General features: G+C 38.6%; 1 protein-coding gene across 4 annotated transcripts in view; it reads left to right on the top strand.

Moving 5' to 3' along the window:
* Positions 1–6,941, top strand: part of LOC116257489 (telomere repeat-binding factor 1) — a 64,603-nt gene extending 57,662 nt beyond the window's left edge. For 2 of the 4 annotated variants that reach the window (XM_031634293.2, XM_031634296.2), the window contains one exon: positions 6,590–6,941. Coding sequence is in view for 2 of the 4 variants with exons in the window: in XM_031634296.2 (XP_031490156.1) it covers positions 6,590–6,593 (4 nt within the window). In the remaining 2 variants the exon portion in view is untranslated. The remainder of the gene's footprint in view (positions 1–6,589) is intronic. The other 2 variants (XM_031634295.2, XM_031634292.2) reach the window with 1 other exon arrangement.
* Positions 6,942–12,891: the final 5,950 nt, after the last annotated feature.

Below are 12,891 nucleotides of genomic sequence, written 5' to 3'. Positions count from 1 at the left end.
ATTTTTCTATTAATCTACATGGCCTTTTCAAGATCTGATAGTAAAAATCCTTCATGATATCAGAGCCAGGTTGCTGATGCTACACTCTTTTTGATGTCTCTAATTCCCTGCGAAAAGGGCACCAAGAAGAGCAGAAACAAAGAGAATTGCACAAAAAAATAAGGGGAAACCAAATGCAAAGGAAAGTAGGGTCCTTAATCACCAATTAGTATCAAAATAACGACGAGCTCTTTTTAAAGGGGCTAAACGCTAAATTCAAATTGGATCTCAGGTCTCAAAACAAGAAGGCTCAAACCCAAAGAAACATTAGAGCATCCAAATTAGATTAAATTCTATCTATCCTAATATCCAAAATGGATCAAAGTCCGGGGCCCAGCCTGCAAATCCATACTACGTTAGAAGGTCATCTGCCTTTCATCTAAGCTTTATCTTTGGAAGGCCTTCAATTATTTTATCAGTCTCCAATAGATGGAGGAATTGGTGATCATACATCGAAGTCTCAATGGCATTACCTTCCTCCTATGGACTCATCCATTTCCTTGGGGGATTCCTTTTGAGGCCTGCTTTAGATTCCATCCTCTTTGATAGAAATCTAGCACCAATATCTGTAACCAGAAAACAGCACTCACGCAGGAAGATAGAGATAGAGAGAGAGAGAGGGAGAGAGAGAGAGAGGGAAAGAGAGAATGAAAACAAGAAGAAACTGAGGAGAAGAAGCCGTAGCCAAAATGGTTTGCACGGCCTCTATTTATAATCCCATTTCCAGAATTCTAAGAGTCTCCAATCGTAGAATCCTAGGAGATTTCACAAGCTCCAAGGACATTAATTACATCATAGAAACCTAAGAGACTTCACATATAACAAGGATATTAACTACAACATAGAATCCTAGGAGACTCTTCACATGTTACAAGGACATTAAATATCTTAACACATTCTACAAGGAGGTGGAATCCTAAGAGACTCCTCTTCAACGTGCTGGTGAAGGATTTATATTTTAACACCCTCCCTCAAGTTGTGCATGGTTTTGCACCATGTACAACTTGCCTTTTAGAAACCAGAATCGTTCCTTTGTTAATCCTTTTGTAAATAAGTCTGCAACTTGTTCATCTGTACGAACATAAATAGGCTGAATCTCCTTGTCTTCCACCTTTTGTCTAACAAAGTGTTGATCAATCTCAATGTGCTTTGTTCGACCATGTTGTACGGGATTAAAGGCAATGTTAATAGCGCTTTGATTATCGCACATTAACATTGATGTTTTAATCTTTTCTCCAATGTCTTCTAGCAAATGTCTAACCCATGTAACTTCAGCAGTACCTGCAGCCATGCATCTGTATTCAGCTTCAGTGCTGGATCTTGCTACTGCCTTTTGCTTTCGACAACTCCAAGACACAAGATTACGTCCAATGAAAATACAAAAACCAGAAATGGACTTTCTTTGATCGGGATCTCCAGCCCAATCTGCATCTGTGAATGTCATAAGTTGATGTCCAGTAGTTATATTTTCACTCTTACCATAAACTAAGCCATCTCCTGCTGTCCCTTTAAGATATCTTAATATTCTTTTGACAGCATCCATGTGAGTATCTTTAGGTGCATGCATAAATTGAGATACTTGATTCACAGCATATATAATATCTGGTCTAGTAAATGTAAGATATTGAAGTGCCCCAACAATACTTCGATATTGCGTAGGATCTTCATATAACTCCCCATCTTGAGCACTTAGTCTTTGATTTAGAACACTAGGAGTTCCAACAGGCTTACAATCAGACATACCTGACTTTTTCAGCAGATCCAACGTGTATTTCTGTTGTGTCAATGTGAGGCGATTATTGTCCCTATCAATCTCCACTCCAAGAAAGAATCGTAAATCACCAAGCTCTTTCATTTGAAGTTTTGCATCATCAAAACTTTAGCTTCTTCTATGTGTTTTTCTGAATTGCCTGTGATAACAATATCATCAACATATATAAGAAGTAAAGTAAATATGTTTTCCTTTCGATAAATGAAAAGAGAGTGATCTAGAGGACATTTCCGAAAACCACATTCTTGAATCTTGCAAGAGAAACTGTCAAACCACGAACGTGAGGCCTGTTTAAGTCCATAAATAGATTTTCTTAGTTTGCAAACCCATGCATGAGAGTCTCCTTTCGTGTATCCTGGAGGTTGTTCCATATATACTTCCTCCCTTAAATCACCATGAAGAAAAGCATTCTTCACGTCCATTTGATGTAGTCTCCATCCATATTCAACTGCCAATGATATAATCACGCGAATTGTTCCCATTTTGATCACAGGGCTGAATGTCTCATCATAATCTTCTCCATATTGTTGTGTAAACCCTTTTGCTACTAACCTTGCTTTGTGTCTTTCTATGCTGCCGTCAGGTTTGTATTTAATTTTGTATACCCATTTGGAGCCCACTACGTTCTTTTCGTGTGGCCTCGGAACGATCTCCCATGTTCCACATTCATGCAAGGCATCCATTTCTTCTTTCATAGCCTTTCTCCAATGATGTGATTTTGATGCTTGATCAAATGAAGTAGGTTCTTCCTCCTTGCCAACTTTTGCCATGAATAACTGAAAATCAAGTGATAACGAATCATAGCTAACCCACCTGTGAATGGGATGACGAATGCGTTGGAATCTTCTAAGGTGGGGCATGTTGTCTTCTTCACTGTGAGCATCTCTGTCCCTTAGTCGTCGACTGTAGATAAGACCCGAATACCGATGTGCATCGTTGCTCTGTTCTTCATTATTGTTTTCGTGATGACTTGATGACTGTGTTGGATCTTTTTGATTTTCACTTTGAGCCATATCCGACGGTTGTATTGCTCTCTCTGAATCTTCACTTTGAGGCACATCATTTTCTATAACAGGATCTGCATTAAATAACTGTGTACTGGTCCAGGGATCATAAGATTCAATGGTCATAGGCATTTCATTTGTATTATCAAAACTATGTTCATCAAAAATGACATTTCTTGAAGTTTTGATACGTTTAGTTGTTGGATCATAGCATCGAAAACCTTTATATTCATCAGCATATCCAACGAATCTACATTGAATAGCTTTGTCTTGAAACTTGTTCTTCAAGGCAGCATCAACGTGAACATAGCATACACAACAAAAAACCTTCAAGTTCTTGTAATCAGGTTGTTTGCCTAAGAGTGTAAAATATGGCGATTTAGACATCAAGAGTGTCATAGGCAAACAATTTATTATGTATACAGCAGTATGGAAGGCTTCAGTCCACAAGGAAATGGGCACATTAGTATCATGCATCATGCTCATGGCGCTTTCAACTATATGTCGATGTTTCCGCTCAACTACACCATTTTGTTGTGGTGTGTAAGGGCAGGAAATTTGTCTAGTTATCCCTTTTTCACGTAGAAATTCAATAAAATCAAGCGATGAATATTCTCCCCCTCCATCACATTGAAAATGCACCACATTGGATGAAAATTTAGTTTGAATCATGGCATAGAAGTTTCGAAATATGTGAGGTACTTCTGATTTGTGTTTCATGAAGTAAATCCAGGTGAAACGTGAGTAAGAGTCAATGAATAAGACATAATATCTTGACCCAGACATGGAATCAATAGGGGCTGGCCCCCATACATCAGAAAAAATAGTTTCAAAAGGTTTGGAAGCCCTTTGATTTATATTATGGAAAGGTAAAACATGACTCTTATAAAGTCCACAACTTGAACATTTTTTGACACTTGAAGTAAGAGGTAAACTTGATCTTGGAATGAGACTATCTGTGACAAGTTTTTCAATGAAATGTCGACCACAGTGTCCTAGCCGACTATGCCACAAATCAGACTTCAAAAATTGGTTAGGGCCCCTTACTTTTGATTGAAAATGGCAAGAACATGGCACTGATGACGCATTATGAGAAAGAGAAAATGTCTTCAATCCTATATCAAAAGTGGATGAATCCTTGGGTAGACATTCCTTGAGGACGTACATATTCCCTTGACGCTCCCCTCTAGCGAACATTTTCTTCGTTTGGAGGTCCTTGACATAGACAGAAGAAGGTGTGAATTCAACAGAAGAGCTTGTATCATCAATGAGTTTAGAAATGGATATGATGTTCTTTTTGATATTGGGAGCAAGAACAACATTAGACAGTGATAGAGACGAGGATGACAATGGAATATGTGCATTTCCAATATGTGTAATAGGATGAGATTTTCCATCACCTGTTATAATGCAACTTCTACCGTAATGAGGGGATAAGTTAGTCAATTTACCTGCATTTCCTGTCACATGGGTAGCTGCACCTGAATCCAAGAACCATTCTCCTTGCTCATTTTGCTTTATAGTCATCTTTGAGAATGCGGTCATCAATAGCTGTTGCATATCTTCAGCGGTGGATTTAGAACTTTGTCCTCCTTGTTTATAATCATGTCTTACCCCTTTGTTTTTATTTTGAGGATTAAACCAACATTGTGCCTTCATGTGTCCTTTCTTGTTGCACTGAAAACAAATTGGTATTTTTCTTGAAGTGTCCAAAGGAGACATACCTTGGTTATGTGGTGTTGGTAGAATGCCACGACCACCATGGTTGGAGTTCCCATGGCTCTTACCAAACTTTACATTCGTAGCCAATACATTTTGGGAGTTCCCTTGATCAGTCCTTTCAATGACTCTTTTCATATTCATTTCATGTTGGAGAAGTTTACCTTGTAGTTCGTTGAAGGAAGGCAGAACAGGAAGGACCTCAAGAGCTGTAATAAAAGCATGATAATCATGCCCAAGTCCATTCAAGGTTTGCTGCACCTTTTCCTTATCAGAAATGTTATTCCCTGAGGCAGCAAGTTGGTCTGCGACGGCCTTAATACGCCCCAAATAATCCATGATAGACGTTGAACCTTTGCTCAAATTCTGAAATTCTTTCTTTAAGTACATAATTCGAGCTTCTGATATTTGGGAAAAGGTATAAGCAAGGGTTTCCCATAATTCTTCTGCAGTACAATCATCAGAAACTGAAAGTAACACTTGTTGAGATAAAGTGGACAAAATATACGCAACCAGACTTTGATCACGTCTCATCCACATAGCATGTTCAGGATTGTTGTCTTCATGAACAACAATAACTTCTCCTGCCTTATTTTTTATTTCCTGTAAGACGGATATTGGTGGAGCCTTTGTTGAACCATCGAGATGTCCAAAGAGGCCTTGACTTCTTATGAAAGGCTTGATTTGCCTTTTCCAGATCAGATAATTCTCATGGTTGAGTTTTTCGGTAATAAGGTGAGGAAGAAAACTTGAGGACATGCTAGAATGCGAAAGGTTTTCCATGACAGCAGAAAGGAATGGTATATAGGTAGAAGATGAGAGGGAAAGAAGACACGATATAACAAGATGTGTCCTTGGGTAAGCAAGAAGAAAAAGGAACAAGAATTGCGCAAGAAAAAAGTAAATTCAGGATAGAGACAAGATGAGAAAAGAGTTCTAACCAGATCAGACCTGTTTGGGCATTTCGTTTGGTAGAGATAACGTAACCTGGCGCTCTGATACCATGATAGAAATCTAGCACCAATATCTATAACCAGAAAACAGCACTCACGCAGGAAGATAGAGATAGAGAGAGAGAGAGGGAGAGAGAGAGAGAGGGAAAGAGAGAATGAAAACAAGAAGAAACTGAGGAGAAGAAGCCGTAGCCAAAATGGTTTGCACGGCCTCTATTTATAATCCCATTTCCAGAATTCTAAGAGTCTCCAATCGTAGAATCCTAGGAGATTTCACAAGCTCCAAGGACATTAATTACATCATAGAAACCTAAGAGACTTCACATATAACAAGGATATTAACTACAACATAGAATCCTTGGAGACTCTTCACATGTTACAAGGACATTAAATATCTTAACACATTCTACAAGGAGGTGGAATCCTAAGAGACTCCTCTTCAACGTGCTGGTGAAGGATTTATATTTTAACACTCTTGAGGTCCCTTCTTAGGCTGCCTCTCTTCTTCTATCAGGCCTGTTGCTTCCACAAGCTTTCTGCCTGATTCTATGTCATCTCCTCACTTTGTGGGGTGCTTTCATCACAAATTTCCTGACGCCTAATTTTTTTGCTTATGTATGTCAATGTACTTTCACTCATGCACCACATCAATGTGAAGCCTCATGTTTTCATTCCAACACCATCCATCTTATTGAAAGGCAGTTCTCTCCATGTGTATGGGTTAAACTGTTGTGCTTCAAGTTGTTAAGTCAGCTCCATGTGTTTTCTAGCTTGTCTTGGTTAATGATGCCGGTGTCAATTGAGTCAAGTAGTTCCGAACAGCATGCATAATTTGGTTAACAGTTAGAAATATTTGTCAACATGGTACATCCCTCTAGCTAGTCTATGTGTTTGTCACTTTACCATATCCTTTGAACCTTGAATCACTTATCTTGACTAAGATGAACTTTAACTCATCTTCTGACATGTATTTTCCCTATTTTTGTGTTTCTTGAGTGACTGATAAATTGTTACTGCTTTTCTTGTTGAAAATAAAAGAAGCCACAGATATTGTAGAAGTAATACTTTGAATTTCATCACTTTCCTCTCATATATTTTTTCAGTTAAGATTCAAGGTTTTCTATCTAGAGAATTTACATTGAAGGAGACTCCCCAGTTTTTCTTGTGGTGGTTTCTACAGGTCTACTTCATTCCAAGGGAAACTTCTTAAACATAATCTAGATCCACTAGTTGTTGATGCTCTAAAGGATCTTAAGCAACAGTTATCTGACAATCAATCGAGATAACCAGTTCCTATTTTTTGGTGCAGTTTCCTCCATGTTCTATACAAGTAGCTCTGAAAACTATTCAATAATCTGTAAACCTTCTTTAATTTATGTAAATAACCGTAGAAATGCAATGTAAGGTAAAAACAGTGACTGATAAAATTAATTTGATCGTTTCTTGTTTGATGCATTGAAGAGCATGAAGGCTGTGGTCTGGAGTGATCATATTCTGATATTACAATCGTGTTTTCCATCTTTCACTTGGGGAACCATGAATAGGTTTCACGAAAATCACCTATAAATGTAGTGGATGTTGGAAAGACTGGACTGGAATATCAGCGCCCCTCGTGTACACCATTTGAGGGAAAAATGTCGTCCAAGCAAAGTTGGTAAACCACAAAAGTGCTGCTAAATATTGGATTTTATAATGTCGTTTACTTTACTGATCTGTTTGATAATCAAATCTAAACATGATCAGACTACAAAAAAATCACCTAGTTAAATGCTCAAGTGAATGTTGGAAACAATGGTTCGGGGATATCACTGCGCTGCCTAGTGTGGCATTTTGAAGAAACAATGTAATACCTCATGATAAAAGACTCTAGAATAGTTTTATAGTCATGATATTGCGACTTACAAATTATTGTATCCACTATTAGTTGTCTTGGTTCGAACGATTTTGAGTTGTAAATCAAAGTTTGCAATCAGACTGGTTTGAGGTCACGTCAATAAAATTGTTACGGAAGTCAAGTTCAATGCTAGAATCAAAGTTGTATGACTTATTTTGGAGAACTTGAAATTGGCATTATCTTAATGAAATTGGAATCCTTGACGATTTAAAAAATAGTGCCTTATTAATTGTCCTTGGCTAACCTTTCTACATTATTGCCATGCGACGTTTTCATACTCCGAGAGCTAGTTCGTCTCCTGCATGCTACGGTTGAGCGGTTTTTTTTAGTTGTTCCAGATCCCCATGCGTTTATATCGTCCTCATTTGACGCTCTGGTGGGCCTAATGAAATGCTTCCAACTACTTAAAGTTGTTTATAATACATCTAGCCCGATGGATGCTAAGGCTGAGCATCGGGCCAGCCTCGCCCGATAAAAACGTTTGATTTTGAGCCCGTCGGGCCAGCTAGATGCCCGGCTCATTAATAATCCGGCCAACCCAGGCAGATTATTAATCGGGCTTGGGCCAAGGCCTGGCCCAATTATTAGCGGGGCGGGCTTATTTTGGATGGGCCTCGGGCTTGGCTCAAACTCAAGTCCAGCTCGTCAGCTAAAGGCCGTGCTTGAGCTTAGCAAGCTCGACCGGCTTCCTACTGTAGACGTTTGGAAAACAGAGCATGGTAGTATGGATATCTGCCTCATCTACTCTCTCTAAAAAAAAAAGACATTTGTGAAACCGAGTGAGGGTGAACCTTTTCCGAATGAGGGTTAACGAGCGTTTTCAGAGATTGTAGCTTGGGCGCTCTGAAAACAAAACCCTCGTTTGGGCCAGGGTTTCCGAAACCCAAACCCTCGCTGAAGCAAAGGTTACTCGCTCCAGCGAGGCTGCGATTATGAGGGTGAAACCATCTCGCCCAAGCGTTGTACTCTTGCCCAAGCAAGGGTTTCAGGTGCCATGAAAACCCTTGCTTGGGCGAGGGTTTTTTCAGATTCAGAGAGAGAATCCTATACAAAGCAACCATCGAGCCTCAAGAAAGAATCTGCTAAGCTTACTTGCAACTTTGTGATGATTGCTCACTTTCATTCAAACCGTCGTTTTCCTTCTCACGGTCCTTCTCCTCCACCGGGCTTGGCTCAAACGATGGTCAGAATGAAAGTATGAAACAAAGGTTCCACCCTAGGTTAATTTTTCTGAATAATTTTTTTAAAGTTACTGTCGGGCTTCTCGGGCCCTCGACAATCACGTTCTCAAGTCCGAGCCCGACCCGTTAAGTATCGGGTCAGGCCGAACCCAATAAGATGAGTCCGTTAAGCAATTTTTTAGGGCCCGAGTCCGGTCGGGTAGCGGATACCCAGCAGCGTTGCCCAGACTTAATGGATGCACTTAAAAAAATCTGGATTATTGGGAATAAAAGTACGGAAATCTAATAAATAGGTCAGGTTTTATAAATACGAATTTTTATTCAACATTTAAAGAACTTGGCCGATTTACGCACAAAACTTTTTTAAAATCTATATTTCAGTTATACTTTTAACACTTTGAGTAAATTATTCCTTAGTAAATTATTCCTTGGGAATTAATAAGTTCATGTGGCCAAAAGAGTTTGGTGATCCTCTGGAACCTTTTTTTTGTGTGCCTATATGTATAGATGGAAGGAATTTGGCCTAACATGCAACTTAGTTTCCTGAATTACTGTTATCAAGTTGTGTTGTCCCTCTGGTGCAATATTTTAAACTTAACCCCGTGGTTGGAATATTTCGTTGGCTCCCAGTATCTTGGCATGAGCCTGACTTAGTACGTTAACCTCACTGGTTCAGCATGATGAGGTTAGGAAGCGGGCTAGGGCCTGCTCTCACTAATACACGTCGCTCATTAAACTTGAGATTGTGCCCGAGACCCGGCCCGCTTATAACCGGGCCGAGCCGATGAAGTATCGGGCCTCGCGCTTGAGATTGTGCCCGAGGCCCGGCCCGGCCCATTCATAACCGGGCCGGGCTGATGAAGTATCGGGCCTCGGGCTTGAGATTGTGCTCGAGGCCCCGGCGCGGCCAGGCCCAATCATCCGCCTAGGCTTGGCCTCCTGCAGGCTGCAGCAGGGTCTCGCTCTACTTTTCAGTTTTCAAGCTTTCCCCTCTTTTTTCAGTTGTTTTTTCCTCTCCTACTTTTCATCGTCTTTTGGAAGGGAACGCTCCATTCTCGTTGTCATATGTTCCCTCTTCAATCTTTGGAATGCGATTCTGCGAGGTTGTTGTGCAAGACAGGCAAGAAAAAGAGTGAGACTCACTGCCATTCTGCTGTAGTTTGATAGAAATCAAAAGGAAGAGAGACGGACCCTCTCCCCAACTCTTTGTTGTTTTTCTTTTCTTGTTTCTTTTCCGGTTTTCTTGTTGCTAGAATGTTGGGAGATAGAGGAGAAAGTCAAATGAAGCACTCGTCATCAGCCGTCCCCCATGAGAGCTTAAGAATAGAAAACATGTGGCGGCCCAATACCATGTGAGTGAGAGAAAGAGGGAAGGAAAGAACAGGGTGATGGTGGTGATGGCGTGGGGATGACGGCAGTCGTAGAGCCGTGGGTGATGGCCAACAGGGAGGACTGGAGAAGGTGTTCAACGGCAGTCGCCGAGGTCATGGCATTGGCTATGGGGGAGAAGAATGAAAGGAAAATATGAAAAACACATTCCAACGAAGTGGAAATCGGAAAACCTAACATAAATAAAGGGGCAAAAAAAGAAGTCTTTTTTAAGTTACGGGCTTGTCGGGCCGTCGACGAACGTTGGATCAAGCTCGGGCCTGACCCGTTAAGTATCCGTTCGGGCCGGGCCCGATAAAACCGGGCCCGAGTCGGGCCGGGTACCGGGTACCCGGCAGTGGCCCAGCCCGGTGCCCAGGCTTAGTGATTCATGGTCAGCACGGTCAAATCATTGGTCAACCTATTTTTTGACATATTTGACCTTTTTGTGTAATTAAACGTGTTTTAAACAAATAATGACTAATTGTACTTTTAAATTACCATAATACCCTTAATCCCCTTTCCTCTATAAATACCCATTCATTTATATCTTCTAACACATCGAAAAACTTTTGAGCACTCTCTCTTCTCCTCCTATCTCTTTCTCTCTTTCTCTTGTCTTTATTTTTATCAACTTCAAGCCACCATTTCTAACATAAGGAGACCTTGGAAGAGCATGATGAGGACTTGAGGAACTCATCTCTAATCCATTGAAGCCACCATCAAAGATTCCCCTTTTACCTGGAAGGCCAAGGTATCACCTCTCGTTTAATCTATTCTTTTCAGGTATGTAAATCTCTTTTCTTTTATATTTCTCTTATCTCGTCTATTCATAGCAAGTATTCTCCTCATATTTATTTTTTATTAATTTTTTCCATTCTTTTTTAACCTATCTTTTTATCTTTTTAACTTGTCTTTTCATTTTTTTTAACTTGTTTTTTTTTCAACTATTTTTCTCTAATTTTTAACGTTTCTATCTTATATTTGAACTTCTGCCTCTTTACTTTATACCAAGCTAATGAAGGTCTAGGGACCCTTTCGGAGGTAAGCATCTTTCTTAAAGCTCTAAAAGCATGACCAATGCACTTGCTTCTTTTTGTATTTATTTCTCTATTTTTCTATTTTTCCTGTCCCTCTTTCTATGTTTCTCTCTTTATTTTCACCTATCTCTTTTTCTCTCTTTTTAAATTGTTTTTCTATATTTTAAAATGTATTTCATTCTCTGACTCTCTTTTAAATCACTCTTCTCATAATTTCATTTATCTTCTTGATCTCTCCTCTTTTTATTTCTCTCTCTCTCTCTCTCTCTCTCTCTCTAACATTACTCTCCCACTCATTTTCAAATTCTTCTTTTATTTTAACCTCTGCTTCTCTCATTTTAACTCCTCTTTCTCTTTTTACTTCCCTCTTTCTCTTTTTCTTTCATTACTCATTCTCTTGAAATCTCTCTTTTGTTAATTTCTCTCTCATTTTATTTTATTAATATCTCTTTTGTTAATATCTCCCTCTCTTTTATAATCTCTCTTTATTTTATTAATTTCTCCCTTTTATAATCTCTCTTTATTGTTACTACCTCTCTTTCCCTTTTTATTTGATTAATCTCAGTTTATCTTTATTTTAATTATTTATTTTTGTCCCTCTCTATTTTTCTTTGTTTCTTACTTTCTCTCTCTCACACATTGTCCATTTCATTCTCTCTACCTTGATGGCTTGATGATTTGTGGATGTATTTTATGATGGTGAGGAGTTAGAGGGATGTTTTATTATTTTTGAAGTTGGGACATATCCAACCCAATAAACACCTAAATATGCTTGATGTACATAATAATTTTCACTGAGCATGTCATTTTTTATTTTTCAAATCATAAATCTAGTCTCCACCATTTTCCAGTCCTTCATTTCTTCCTAGTCTCTTCATGGCCAACCTATATTTATAAAACAAACCCTCTAGTGATTTACTAGATGAGAGTTTATTCCTGGATATAGGTGAAATCAAGTTTGCTACCATTCATATTAATGCTTTTCTTTGAACAGTTTCTATCAATTTCATATAGATACGCAGATGCACACAGCCACATATCACAAAAAAGAATGGAATGATGGGTGTGCTTTCCATTGAATCCTAAAGAAGCGTGATTATACTTTATCGAGGTAAAAATTGGAATAGGGTAAAATCTTAATGCTTTTTTAGAATTCAAAGGAAACACTTTCTCAAATTATGATAATTCTCTCTCTTTTCAAGAGCTAGATCTTCAAATCAAACTCTTTTCAAATTTTTTGCAGTATTGCAAAGTCCCTTCCTTTTGTCCTTATGATGAGCTGAACTATGGTCATTATTTATCTAATTCACAATCTTATTTTTCAAAAAAAACTTAAAAAGCTTGCTTTTACAAAGCATAACAAGTTAAACTCACGTTTTACAAAACAAGCAATTTACAAATACGTTTTTCCATCATTTCCCCTAATAAGTTGTAAACTTTGATTTTCAAAACTATCTTCAAACATAACTCTGTATTAATAAACCTGAGGTCACTATATTTTAAACTAAACCATATTTAAGCATCTTCAAAACCTCTATCAATCTTTTGAAAAAATTGCTTTACTTGACATACATGCTTATAGGGTCTTAGGATAACACTTTAAAGTATTGGAATATGCCAAGGAAATGACTAGTTCTTGGTTGGGTTAACCTCAAGAAAGGTGTTGGAAATGGCTGATCTTCGTATTGATGGGTGAATTCTTTTCTCTCTCTTGAAAACAAAATCTCATTTTCTTTTGAAGTTCTTTAAAAACTAAATCAGTTTTGGGATACAAACGACCGTGATGGGACCCTTCAACGTCTAACTAATTTTTTATCTGTACATTGTTTAAAAAGTGTTATTCTTAATGCCAACTCTAATCATGCACCTATCTTCATGGCGTTGACCTTGTTGGCATTCTATTGCACATACATCTAGGCACA

This window comes from Nymphaea colorata, chromosome 7 (assembly GCF_008831285.2).
Source record: "Nymphaea colorata isolate Beijing-Zhang1983 chromosome 7, ASM883128v2, whole genome shotgun sequence".
NCBI classification, from domain to species: domain Eukaryota; kingdom Viridiplantae; phylum Streptophyta; class Magnoliopsida; order Nymphaeales; family Nymphaeaceae; genus Nymphaea; species Nymphaea colorata.
This window is presented reverse-complemented; position numbering and strand designations above follow the sequence as displayed.